The sequence below is a fragment of the Colossoma macropomum genome, unplaced genomic scaffold (assembly GCF_904425465.1).
Source record: "Colossoma macropomum unplaced genomic scaffold, Colossoma_macropomum, whole genome shotgun sequence".
Classification (NCBI taxonomy): Eukaryota; Metazoa; Chordata; class Actinopteri; order Characiformes; family Serrasalmidae; genus Colossoma; species Colossoma macropomum.
This window is the reverse complement of record NW_023494789.1, coordinates 49,803,839-49,816,959: the sequence shown is the minus strand read 5'-3', so window position 1 is coordinate 49,816,959 and position 13,121 is coordinate 49,803,839. Positions and strand designations below refer to the sequence as shown.

At 39.1% G+C, this 13,121-nt stretch overlaps 1 protein-coding gene across 2 annotated transcripts in view; it reads right to left on the bottom strand.

The window, feature by feature from the left end:
- Positions 1-1,652: 1,652 nt before the first annotated feature.
- Positions 1,653-13,121, bottom strand: part of rbpjl (recombination signal binding protein for immunoglobulin kappa J region-like) — a 31,133-nt gene continuing 19,664 nt past the window's right edge. Inside the window, exons 8-13 of one of the 2 annotated variants that reach the window (XM_036571563.1) lie at positions 11,430-11,542; positions 10,352-10,492; positions 8,240-8,395; positions 5,232-5,335; positions 3,563-3,794; positions 1,653-2,000 (exon numbers count right to left, since the gene is read on the bottom strand). In XM_036571563.1, the coding sequence (XP_036427456.1) occupies positions 1,959-2,000; positions 3,563-3,794; positions 5,232-5,335; positions 8,240-8,395; positions 10,352-10,492; positions 11,430-11,542 (788 nt within the window). In that variant the 3' untranslated portion in view covers positions 1,653-1,958. Of the gene's footprint in view, positions 2,001-3,370; positions 3,795-5,231; positions 5,336-8,239; positions 8,396-10,351; positions 10,493-11,429; positions 11,543-13,121 lie in introns of those variants that run through there. The other variant, XM_036571562.1, reaches the window with a different exon arrangement.

Genomic DNA, 13,121 nt, shown 5'->3' with positions numbered 1-13,121 from the left:
AGTCATGTCACAGTCATTTTCACATTTTCTAACCTCTAGTAAAATAAAACAGGCTGTTTGTGTTACTGCGCCTTTAAGACTGATATATGTAAAAGAGTTCTGTTCTGATTGGCTGCCTCATATTGTGTCTTATTCAGAAAGCAGTCCTAACTGAAACACTGCTTATAACTTTAGTGTGAATAGGCATAGGCTAAATGTGTGGCTGTATGACATCACGAAAAACAATAAATTCAACAACCAGTTCCGTTTCCACTATTTCAGGGCCCTGTAATGTTTTGAGGAATCATCCCAGCTGAGAACAAAACTCATAAATTTGAGAATAATGAGAACTAAATCAGTTTGCGAGAGCCGCAGGAGTTCAGGTCAGTCTCATATCTGTATGTGTTATTTGTCAGCTCTGCATGAAGAGGTGGAAGTTGGTTCTGGTGAACTCCTGGTGGATGGTGTCGATCAGCAGGTCCGAGCTGGCGGTTCTCTCAGTCAGTGAATTCATAACCATTTCATGTAGTAACTCTCTGTGAGGGAGCTTTTAGAGGTGGACGTCTGGTTCCTATCACCACCACTGTGAACAATTCTGACTCGGTAAATTTCTCTAGAACGGAGCGTTTCACACCAAACCACTCTGAATGGCTCTGTTTACGTCTTAACCATTTCATTCTGCAGTTATTTTGAAATAATTCAGTCAAGTGTGAAGCATTTTATGTATGTGATGCATATGTTTACATAAGTAATTAACTACTTTTGGTTGATTTTCAGGCACTCTGAAAGCCTAAAGTGAAATAATAGTCAGTCAAGTTGGTTAAATAATAAATAAATTCACTAAGTTCTCTACAGATGTTCCTATACAAATGTTTGTTGCTTACATAAAGACACAGTAACATCTTCCAGGATCAATAAACAAAACCAATGTCTGTCATTTGAGGTAACAATGATTACACATGATTATACATTATGTGTGTCCACTTGTTTTGTGGTTCCTTTTTGGGATGACATGCTGAATAGTACAACATTTAAAGGGTCCATATCCTACTTTGGTGACACTTTGAGTGGTCCTTTTTAGACAAAACAAACACTCAACAGACTCTCAGTAACATGTCAAAAACATAAGAGGGTTAGAATTAGGGCCAGGGTGACGGTTAGGATTAGGTTTTGGGTTAAGGTTAAGATTACGGTTAGGATTAGGGCTAGGGTGAGGGTTAGGATTAGGTTTTGGGTTAAGGTTAAGATTACGGTTAGGATTAGGGCCAGGGTGAGGGTTAGGATAAGGTTTTGGGTTGAGGTTAAGGTTAGGATTAGGATTGGGCCCAGGGTGGGGGTTAGGTGTTGGATAAGGTTGGTAAGGTTGGGCGTAATTGAAGTAACATATTAACAACACGTCTGCTTAATGTAAGTAATGTATCAACAGAACATCTACAAGATATTTACTTCAGTGTATTCAGATGCTTCACTACTGCTACTTCACTGATATGTTGTTGATGTGTTACTGATAATCTGTTAAGGGTTTATTATTCCTCTACAAAGTTCTACTCCAAATAAAGTGTTACCCCCAATTTTCCCTGAGGTCCACAGTCATGTCACAGTCATTTTCACATTTTCTAACCTCTAGTAAAATAAAACAGGCTGTTTGTGTTACTGCGCCTTTAAGACTGATATATGTAAAAGAGTTCTGTTCTGATTGGCTGCCTCATATTGTGTCTTATTCAGAAAGCAGTCCTAACTGAAACACTGCTTATAACTTTAGTGTGAATAGGCATAGGCTAAATGTGTGGCTGTATGACATCACGAAAAACAATAAATTCAACAACCAGTTCCGTTTCCACTATTTGAGGGCCCTGTAATGTTTTGAGGAATCATCCCAGCTGAGAACAAAACTCATAAATTTGAGAATAATGAGAACTAAATCAGTTTGCGAGAGCCGCAGGAGTTCAGGTCAGTCTCATATCTGTATGTGTTATTTGTCAGCTCTGCATGAAGAGGTGGAAGTTGGTTCTGGTGAACTCCTGGTGGATGGTGTCGATCAGCAGGTCCGAGCTGGCGGTTCTCTCAGTCAGTGAATTCATAACCATTTCATGTAGTAACTCTCTGTGAGGGAGCTTTTAGAGGTGGACGTCTGGTTCCTATCACCACCACTGTGAACAATTCTGACTCGGTAAATTTCTCTAGAACGGAGCGTTTCACACCAAACCACTCTGAATGGCTCTGTTTACGTCTTAACCATTTCATTCTGCAGTTATTTTGAAATAATTCAGTCAAGTGTGAAGCATTTTATGTATGTGATGCATATGTTTACATAAGTAATTAACTACTTTTGGTTGATTTTCAGGCACTCTGAAAGCCTAAAGTGAAATAATAGTCAGTCAAGTTGGTTAAATAATAAATAAATTCACTAAGTTCTCTACAGATGTTCCTATACAAATGTTTGTTGCTTACATAAAGACACAGTAACATCTTCCAGGATCAATAAACAAAACCAATGTCTGTCATTTGAGGTAACAATGATTACACATGATTATACATTATGTGTGTCCACTTGTTTTGTGGTTCCTTTTTGGGATGACCTGCTGAATAGTACAACATTTAAAGGGTCCATATCCTACTTTGGTGACACTTTGAGTGGTCCTTTTTAGACAAAACAAACACTCAACCGACTCTCAGTAACATGTCAAAAACATAAGAGGGTTAGAATTAGGGCCAGGGTGACGGTTAGGATTAGGTTTTGGGTTAAGGTTAAGATTACGGTTAGGATTAGGGCTAGGGTGAGGGTTAGGATTAGGTTTTGGGTTAAGGTTAAGATTACGGTTAGGATTAGGGCCAGGGTGAGGGTTCGGTTAAGGTTTTGGGTTGAGGTTAAGGTTAGGATTAGGATTGGGCCCAGGGTGAGGGTTAGGTGTTGGATAAGGTTGGTAAGGTTGGGCGTAATTGAAGTAACATATTAACAACACGTCTACTTAATGTAAGTAATGTATCAACAGAACATCTACAAGATATTTACTTCAGCGTATTCGGATGCTTCACTACTGCTACTTCACTGATATGTTGTTGATGTGTTACTGATAATCTGTTAAGGGTTTATTATTCCTCTACAAAGGTCTACTCCAAATAAAGTGTTACCCCCAGTTTTCCCTGAGGTCCACAGTCATGTCACAGTCATTTTCACATTTTCTAACCTCTAGTAAAATAAAACAGGCTGTTTGTGTTACTGCGCCTTTAAGACTGATATATGTAAAAGAGTTCTGATTGGCTGCCTCATATTGTGTCTTATTCAGAAAGCAGTCCTAACTGAAACACTGCTTATAACTTTAGTGTGAATAGGCATAGGCTAAATGTGTGGACGTATGACATCACGAAAAACAATAAATTCAACAACCAGTTCCGTTTCCACTATTTCAGGGCCCTGTAATGTTTTGAGGAATCATCCCAGCTGAGAACAAAACTCATAAATTTGAGAATAATGAGAACTAAATCAGTTTGCGAGAGCCGCAGGAGTTCAGGTCAGTCTCATATCTGTATGTGTTATTTGTCAGCTCTGCATGAAGAGGTGGAAGTTGGTTCTGGTGAACTCCTGGTGGATGGTGTCGATCAGCAGGTCCGAGCTGGCGGTTCTCTCAGTAGAAGCGCACGGCTGAGAGGACGCGCTGTGCTCTGGTGTGTAGGTGAACGTGAACGAGCTTCGGTAGATCAGTCCGTCCAGCCGGATCAGAGATAAGGGGACAGTGATGGGCTGCCTGAGCCACTTCCACTCTCCGCTGAAGACTGAAATATCAGGGACGACACACAGCAAAGACCTGGGACTCCTGCAGGAGGTGGAAGAGGAGCACATGTTGTGTGTGCACTGCAAAAAATGGTATCTTGTCAAGTAATATTATCTTAAACACCTTAACTCAATAATTAGGTGTGTCCCAACACTTTTGTCTATATAGTGTACCTTAACTCAGTTTGGCTTTGTTTTTCTGATATATCTTCTGATAACTAGTGAAAAAACTAGTTTTGTTGTCTGTTTTGTGCTGAATTAAGATAAAATAGCTATTTTTTATGCTTTCAAATTTTGTGTTGAGGTTAAATTTAGGGTTGGGATTAGGGACAGGGTTAGGATTAGGTTTTAGGTTGAGGTTAAGGTTAGGGTTAGGATTAGGGCCAGGGTGAGGGTTAGGATTAGATTTTGTGTTGAGGTTAAGGTTAGAGTTAGGATTAGGGCCAGGGTGAGGGTTAGGATTAGGTTTTGGGTTGAGGTTAAGGTTAGGGTTAGGATTAGTGCCAGAGTGAGGGTTAGGATTAGGTTTTGGGCTGAGTTTAAGGTAAGGCTTCTTTTCTCTGACTATACGGTTTAAAAACTAGTTTTGTTGTCTGCTTTGTGCTGAATTACGATAAAATAGCTCATTTTTATGCTTTTGTTTGACGACTGAGGTAAGAGTTTTGCTAAGGCAAGCTTGTTTGTATTTATTACCTCGGTGGCTAGTAGTAGGATTGGTGGAGACAGCAGAGATTCCCAGTGATTGTATGATGTGTTTGTGTATTTTCTGGGTACGACTACTGGGTATTGTAGTCAGAGAATGTTGATGAAAAAAAACATGAAAATGATATGAAATTGTGAATTTGTCAAACCAATGAAGCTGAGGGATACACTACAAAATATCGAAATATTACATAACACAGCAAATGACATATTCAGCTCTATTTTTTTGCCAAAAGCCAAAGCTTACAAACCTATGTCTCACAATGTATTGTTTATTTGTATTATTTCTAAGTTTTTTGTTGTCTGTTTGAACAAATAAATGCCAGATAAACAGCTTTACATGTCATTTTCTCACATGTCTATCATACGTGATCAGTACATGATCTTCTGGCAGTGGCATCTGAAAAGAATGCACTCCCAGTTCACCTTTATGACATTGTGTTTTGGGTATAATTTAGAAAAGGATGCAGCTTTTTATTACAGCCACATTCTTACACGCATAACACAGATGTCAGAACTATTTATCATCCCGACATCCTGTGGTTTACAAAAGATGAGAGGAAGCCTCAAAGGTCATTTCCAGCTTTGCCTGGAGCCAATCAGGAAACGGGAGATTTGTGCTAACAAGAGAAGACTGTTTGTGTTTATACCTGCTGCGCACTTATAAAGTCTCTATGATAAGAGCAGAGAATTTTACAGCCCAATGTTCAGTTTAGCAGAAAATAAGAACAGACTTCTGTCAGCAGTGGCGTTCCAGATTTTTTGAATAACACTTTACCTGAACATAGTTTCAGCCTCCATGTTCCCAAACCAGACCTTCAGGTGAGGACCAAAGTTTTCTCCATGCAGCTCTAACATGGCCACATGACCTCCTCCATTTAACTACATCAGAAAAGAAGCCAAATCAGACAAAGTTCTGCACAACACTTACTAACACAGTACTGTACAAAGTCAGACCACCCTTCATTTATTTAATTTTCAGTTAAAATGACCATTAAGTAACAAGTTATTCATTTCTCAAGAGATATTCTGAGGAGATTAGATAAAAAATAATCCACTTGCATAAGGGAAATATGTCAAAGTGAAAAAAACAGGAGATTTTCTAAAACTGGAGTTCAAAAAATGATTAGAAGCCACAGAGAAAATGAGTCTCCTAACAACCACCTGGAAGACCTGGCAGACACCAAAACTGCCCCCTTCAGATAAACAGCACTTAAAGCTTTGATCTCTGAGAGAGAGGAGAAAATCAAGCTGCTTCAGATCTGAAAACATCCACAGGTGTTTCTGTCCATCCTTCCACTGTGAGAAGACGACTCAGTGCTGTGGGTCTGAAAGGATGTGTAGCTGTCAAGAAGAACCTCACTGAGAAAAGGAGACGGACACATCAAACAAAGAAGCTGAACGATGGACTGACCACCCCAGAGTCCAGACCTCAACATCACTGAATGGGTTTGGATTTCTTGGATTGTGAGAAGCAGAAAGTGCAAAGACTGAAAAAAATATCCCTGTTGTTTTCTTTGAAAGGGTGGTTTCTGACTTTTGCACAGCACTGCAGCAAATTTACATGCTCAAATTCTAGTGTGAGTCACAGCTGCATCGTACTACCAAACGTACTGAAGCACTGTTACAAAAGTGATGTTTCCAAGATGAATATACATTAATTTCACTTTAAAGAGATGTGTAAGTTAAAGGGTGGGGTTCCAGACACTGCAGAATAACAAAAAGTAGCTTTCAGCCAGGGATAATTACAGGGTGCCGTTCAGGGATAACGTCAGTATGCGCAGTTGTGGTACTGCTGAAGATACCAAAACCAACAACATCTTGAACAAATGAAAGACTGAAAGTGATACTGCTGTGAAGAAAAGAGTAAGTCAGCAAAAAAGGCACTGACCAAAGATGATGCTCAATGTTGCGTTAATAAAGGAGGCGTTGGAGGCCTTTCCATCTTTAGAAACTGGTGCAGGGTCTTCCACAATGCATTAAAGGGGAACTCCACCGATTTCGCAAAATTACTCAATCATTCAGTGGTTTAGATGTAAACAAAAATCATGCAGATTGGTTCAGGCTGAAAAATGCATTTCTAGAGAAATTTACCGAGTCAGAATTGTTCACCATTATAGCACTAGGAACCAGGCATCCAAAGCATTTAATAATCTGCCAGCACCGAAGCAGAACAACGCAGGGCGAATGGAAAGTGATGGTGTCAACAACAAACTACTTGCTACTCTGCTCACCAATTTATGAGGTAGGATAGCGATGTAGTGTTGGGACCAAAGGCTATCCCCTTCATCGCCAGGCCTCCAACATAATATTATTAAAAAAGAAAACTGTTTTAAGTCTAAGTTCTCAAAAGATGTCAAAAAGAAAAAAGCCTTCAGATGCTGAGTTTGCAGAAAGACAGAAAAAGGCTTCTTCTTTATTCCAGCATCAGATGGCACGCCTGTCTCGAGAGACCGAACTGTGCAATATAGTGTCAGAACAATGCCTTATATACCCTTATCTGGGGTGTTATGATGTCACCTCAAACTTGATATTCCATTAGTCTCTATACAAAACTTCATCATCACTTGGCCTCTCAAGTTCACTGCGGACAACACTTGTTTTTTAAAAAAAGCTGGTTTCAGCCAGTTTGTACCAGTTTATCTCATCCTACAAGGCCCTACTGAACCATATATCATATGGACTCATATGGATTCACAAGTGTTCACTTTTATGCACTTGCAAGTAAGGTCATCTAAGTTCATTTGCTTTTGGAAAGCACCCAAACTGGCAGACTATGGCCTAATGCTTCCTATATTAACTCTTAGTGAGAAGTTAATATTCCCTTTTAGTCAAGGATTAACTATTTGATTACATGTCTATTCTATTTACTTATTGATTAAGGGTGTATTTATTCAAAACCTTCCATCAGTAGACAGTTACTTTATTGCGTAGCCTACGTTAGACAGTCGGTTGTAAGCTAAAGGCTAACACTGATATATGTACAGTGGCTGACGACGACTGATTTATTTCACTCACAAATGTTTCTTACTTTGAATCCAGTTTCTCTGGTGGAAAATACAACAGAGGGAACAGCCATTTTCTTTAGCAGCCGCATTTGAAGAAATCTGTTTTGCATTTTTTCACTGGTCTTGAGTAACGTTAGTCTTCATCGGTAAAGTTGTTCAACTTTCTTATTTGTGTGTAGCTTCAAAACAATCAGCCACAAAAGGCACCGTACTGTATTTTCTCCATTTATTTTTGCAGGGTGGAGAGGTACATGCAGGGCGTCGTAAGGAAAAAATAGAACCCAAAGAAAGTATATATTTTTAATTTAGCACTATTTTATCATTATCAGCGTGACATATAAAACCGTATAAGACACTGTAAGTTCACTGGTCATTTTGAATTGCACATAAAATGGTGATATTTGTAGTGTAGATATAATGACGTCTGGTTCCTAGTACTACAATGGTGAACAATCTTGACTCAGCAAAATTCTCTAGAAAGGCACATTTCACACCAAACCACTGATGGATTTTGTTTACATCTAAACGATTGAATGATGAAGTAATTTTGCAAAATTGGTGGAGTTCCCCTTTAATGCAGTATTTGGGTTAAAGGTGAATCTATACATTTTTACATGACTACATGTGTCACAATATGGTAATAATCCAAAATAATGCTAGCAAAGCAGCACAATCTGGAAGAGTCAACAAATTGCCCAAGCCAGTCTGAAAAATCATTTATTGTAATGCTTAATGCTTAATTAATTAATCACAATCAGCTTAATTAGTTGTTTCTGACCTCCAGTCCGTTAATGACAGGCACTGGGCTGATGGTGGTTGGGCTACAGGCGAGGCTCTCACTGAACGTGTACTCCACGACCTCCGTACCAATTATGGTCCAACACGAGCCATCATTCAGCAGCTCTCGACTGCTCTCCTTTGGGCATGGAGAGGCCTGGAGGAACACAGCAGTGAACTGATATCACATCCCTTCATAGAGATATGACACTGTACACTTTAGTAAAAAAAATGGTTCTATAAAGAACCATGAATGATCAAAGAACCCTTTGCATGATTAAAGGGTTCTTTGCATCATGAAAGCGTTCTTCAGATTGATGGAGAATGTGCTGTACATGGTTCTGTATAGAACCTTTTTTAAAATGGTTCTAGACAGCACCAAAAAGTTCCTCTATTGTTACAATGTCAAGCCTATAACAATAGAAGAACCCTTTTTGGTGCTATATATTTATATATATATATATAAACATTTCAATAAGATTCTATATAGAAACACATTAAAAAACATTCTCCATCAATCTGAAAAATGCTTTAATCATGCAAAGAGTTCTTTGGGTGTTCATGGTTCTATAAAGAACCACTTTATTTAAAGAACCCTTGAAGAAGTGTGCAGTCTGTAAGTATGGCTGCCTTCTTCGCTCAGGAAACATGCAGAACAAACTTGAACATCAGTTGTTGGAAAATCATCTCAATCTTAAACTATAATGGTCACATTTTGCCAAAAATCAAAGGTTATTATGAAATGGTTATGAATATGCTGCCTGATATCTGAGATATTGTTTTACGATTTGGAGGTTTTGGATTATTTTGGATTATTATTTGGTATTTCTGATGATCCATCCCTATTTGTAATGAGTTCTTTGGGGATCTAAATTAAAATATACGCAGTAAGTACAAATCTTCCAAAATGATACTTAAGTACAAATTTTCCAAAATGATACTTAAGTATAGTAACAGAAGTACAATAACTTTTCAGAAAAGTTTTACATTCCATCCTTGTCCTTCCTACACATTGATGATGGCCTTCAAACCATTCATTTTCTGTGAAATATGAAGGCTTGTTCTGTCACATTATTACATCCAAAGTAACAGATGCCAACATGTTATTATGTCAATAGACAGGAAACATATTCTTACTGAACACTGAGAACTAAATATTTATATATACAAACTATACAGACTACAATGCTTTAAATATTAAGCAAAAATCCTGGCAAACACAAAAGTCAACGAAGCAACCCACGATTTATCCAAATTAGGTATTTAAAGCTGCACTATGTAAGACATTTGTTGTTAAAACTAAAAGAAGTGTCATTACTGAGTGAGGGGAATAAACACAGGCTAAAATGGGGGCAGTCATGGGCTGGAGGTTAGGGAACCAGCCTCGTGACCGCCGGTTTGATCCCGTGAGCCGACAGTATGTGACTGAAGTGCCCTTGAGCAAGACAGCTAACCCAACTGCTCCCCGTGTGCTGCGGATAGGGCTGCCCACCCCTCCGGGCGGGTGTGCTCACTGCCCCCTTGTGTGCGTGTTCACTAGTGTGTATGTGGTGTTTCACTGCACGGACTGGTTAGAATGCAGAGGTGAATTTCCCCATTGTGGGACTAATAAGAGTCACTTACTCTTAATCTTAAATATGGTGAGGGTGCGTTGCTGTGAGTCGCCCTGTAAAGCCTGAAATAATCATTTAAAACTCACAGGCGTCGGCTCTGGAGTTTTTCACAGCACATCACACATCTGTATGTATTAACATCACATGGACAGCCTCAAAAAAAAAGGTCCAGCTCGATGTTTAGGTCTCAATTAATCTCAAAATCAACATTATATGGAAAAACATATGATGACATTATTAGATAATTCACTCACGTCCTCGGACGACGCGTCCTTCACCAAGTTTTGACTGAGTTCTCTTTGAATTCTCTTTGAACTTGCTCGGAGAAGGGGTTTGAAGCACAAGCCACATTACAGAATGTTTTTCTGCACATTTGGCGCAATTACACGTTTCCACCAGAGAGGTCTCCAAATCCCCAAAACTTATATAGTGCAGCTTTAGACGAGTATGAACACCTTCTATACAAAAGCTCCAGTCTAATGTAAAGTGTGGGTTTTTACCTGGTATTGTAAGATTTTTTCGTTGGAGATGCAGAGGTACATGTGCTTGCTGTCTCTGAACTGAAAGGCACATTTATGAAGCTGGGACACAGGCTCGTCCACATCTAGGCACGCGTGTTGCTTGTTCACCTTACGGATGACCTTAGAGAAAAACAAATGTTATTTAGTTAAAGCCAAGACATTCAGATCTTATTCAATAAACTGGATTAAATAATTAAGAAGTCAAAAGATTACTCTAAACCAGGTTAACTTGGCATAGGACTGGCTTAAAAGGGAATTACACCAATCACACCAGTTTTTGGGGGGGGGAAATGAATACAGTTTGGTAGAAAACTACAGGAAAACAAGAATTTAGTCTTTAATAAAGTGCTGAATTGTTCTTAATAGGACCAGGAACACAAACTAAGTAGATAAAGAAGATTAGTTTTGATTTCAGATGGACTTTAATTCATGTTAGCCTACACTATTATATAAGATTCAGGTCTGAAAACCTCTATATGCTTGACTTTCTTATTCAGGGACTGATGCATGTTCCTGAGTTCTGCTATGATCATTCACTGTCAGAAGAGATGATCATCTGAGAAACAGGAAGAGGGCAGGAAAAGCATCAAATGTGGATGGACTGTAAAACCTACCATGACCAACGACTTGAAAGGCCAATAAACTGTTCACAGTAGTGGGTATAAATGCTATCCACACTGGTGAAGCTCAAGAACAAAGCCCTTAAAAATACTGAAGCCTTTTTACATTTAGTTCAGTTCAGTTTGTTGGGAGCTGTGCTTCAGTAAAGGGGTAAAAACAAGTAAATAAAGCTGTTTCAGTCTTAACACATCCAGGTCCAATAATGAAATATAGCATGAGGAAAAATGCTGCAGACCATGTCCTTATTGGTATAAATTGATGAAATGTTGCATAATTTGGATGAACATCTAACAGAATATATATTCATGTGATAAACTCACTTTCAGTCATATGGTTTGGTCACTTATGGACCAAAATACATTTAATATTTGGAGATATGGACATTACTGGGTTAAAGAAAGCAGTGGAAGTGGTTTATGTAATGTGTAATGTGTACCATGGGAGGCAGTGCGACTCCTGAATCCGTGCACACAAGCTGAACCACACAACCATAACAGATATAACTGTCACACACAGAGTAATCACCATGGTCAGCCTGCTGATCCTCCGCTTCAGAAACAGAAAGACAGAAAGAGAGTGAGAGAGGAAGAAGAGAACAGGTTAACAATGTCCCAGATGCATACTTTTTTCAGGTACACACTCACACACGCACACACATATATGTGTGTGTGTGTATATACAAACATTAATATAGAAAAGCAGTAATGAAGAATTAACAAAAACGCCTTGTTTTCAAAATACATTTGAGATGTCAGAAGCACAGAAGTTTGATTCCAGGCTTCTCCTCTATTCCCCCAGTCATACGTCACATTTGTCAAATCCCATCAGCAGCACATCTGATTTAGCCAGTATTTATTCAAAGAAACAAATATTGGACGATAACTACAATCCATACTGGGCTTCTCAAGGAGATATTATATATACACTATATGGCCAAAAGTAACTGTTATCTTCACCTCCATTCTTCTGGAAAGGCTGTGTGTCTGTGGGAATTAGTGCCCATTCAGTCAAAAGAGCATTTGTGAGGTCAGACACTGATGTTGTTCCATAAAGACATCAAACCATGTCTTTATGGAGCTGCTTTGTGCACAGGGACTCAGTCATGCTGGAACAGGAAAGGCTCTTCCCTAAACTGCTGCCATAAAGCTGGAAGCATATAATTGTGTAAAATGTCTTTGTATGCTGTAGCATACAACCCCTTGGGCAGGGCTCTCCGGTGGGCATAAAGTTTTATTACACACTTCTATAATCTAAGAATAGCTCAGCCAGTTTGCATTGAAGTCCCTGTAGTTTTTGAATAATAAATCTTAGTATGTAATAAGCCTGGAATTTTAAGGGGGTATGATCACCCTTCATTGGAACTAAGGGGCCCAAACCCTGGAAAACAGCCCCAGCCCATTATCCCTCCTCCACCAAACTTTACTGTTGGCACTGCGCATTCTGGTAGGTAGCGTTCTCCTGGCATTCACCAAACCCAGATTCATCCATCAGACTGACAGATAGTGAAGCATGATTCATCACTCCAAAGTTTCATCTACTCCAGAGTCAGTGGCGCAGCTTTACACCACTCCAGCCGACACTTGGCATATATATGATTTTAGGCTTGTGTGCAGCTGCTTAGTTATGGAAAGCCATTTCATGAAGCTTCCAGTGTCCTTGTGCTGACGTTGCTTTCAGACGCAGTTTGGAAATTTTACATTTTGCAAAGGTGGCATCCTATGACAGTGGAACGTTTTAAGCTATGCCAGTGTTTGTCGATTGCATGGCTATGTGCTTGACTTTATTCACCTGTAATTAATGGGTGGGGCTGAAACACCTGAACACAAAAATTGGTGTGGTTATGGTGTCCCCATACTTTTGAAAGTAGTGCATATCTGAGAAAATGGTCTGTAAAGCCATCTGGACAATGAGCGTTCACTTGTTAAAAATATAATACAAAATTTAATAAATTAATTTTTAATAAAAAAAATTATATGTGATTGTTCTGTGCTTAATTTAACCATTTACAAATCCCTCCTGGAGGAAGTTCCGTATTACCATCCAGTGCCTAGTTTATCCAATCAATCCTTCATTAAATTAAATCAGGTGCTGCTGATGGAACTGAACAGACCCATGAAATAGACGGAGA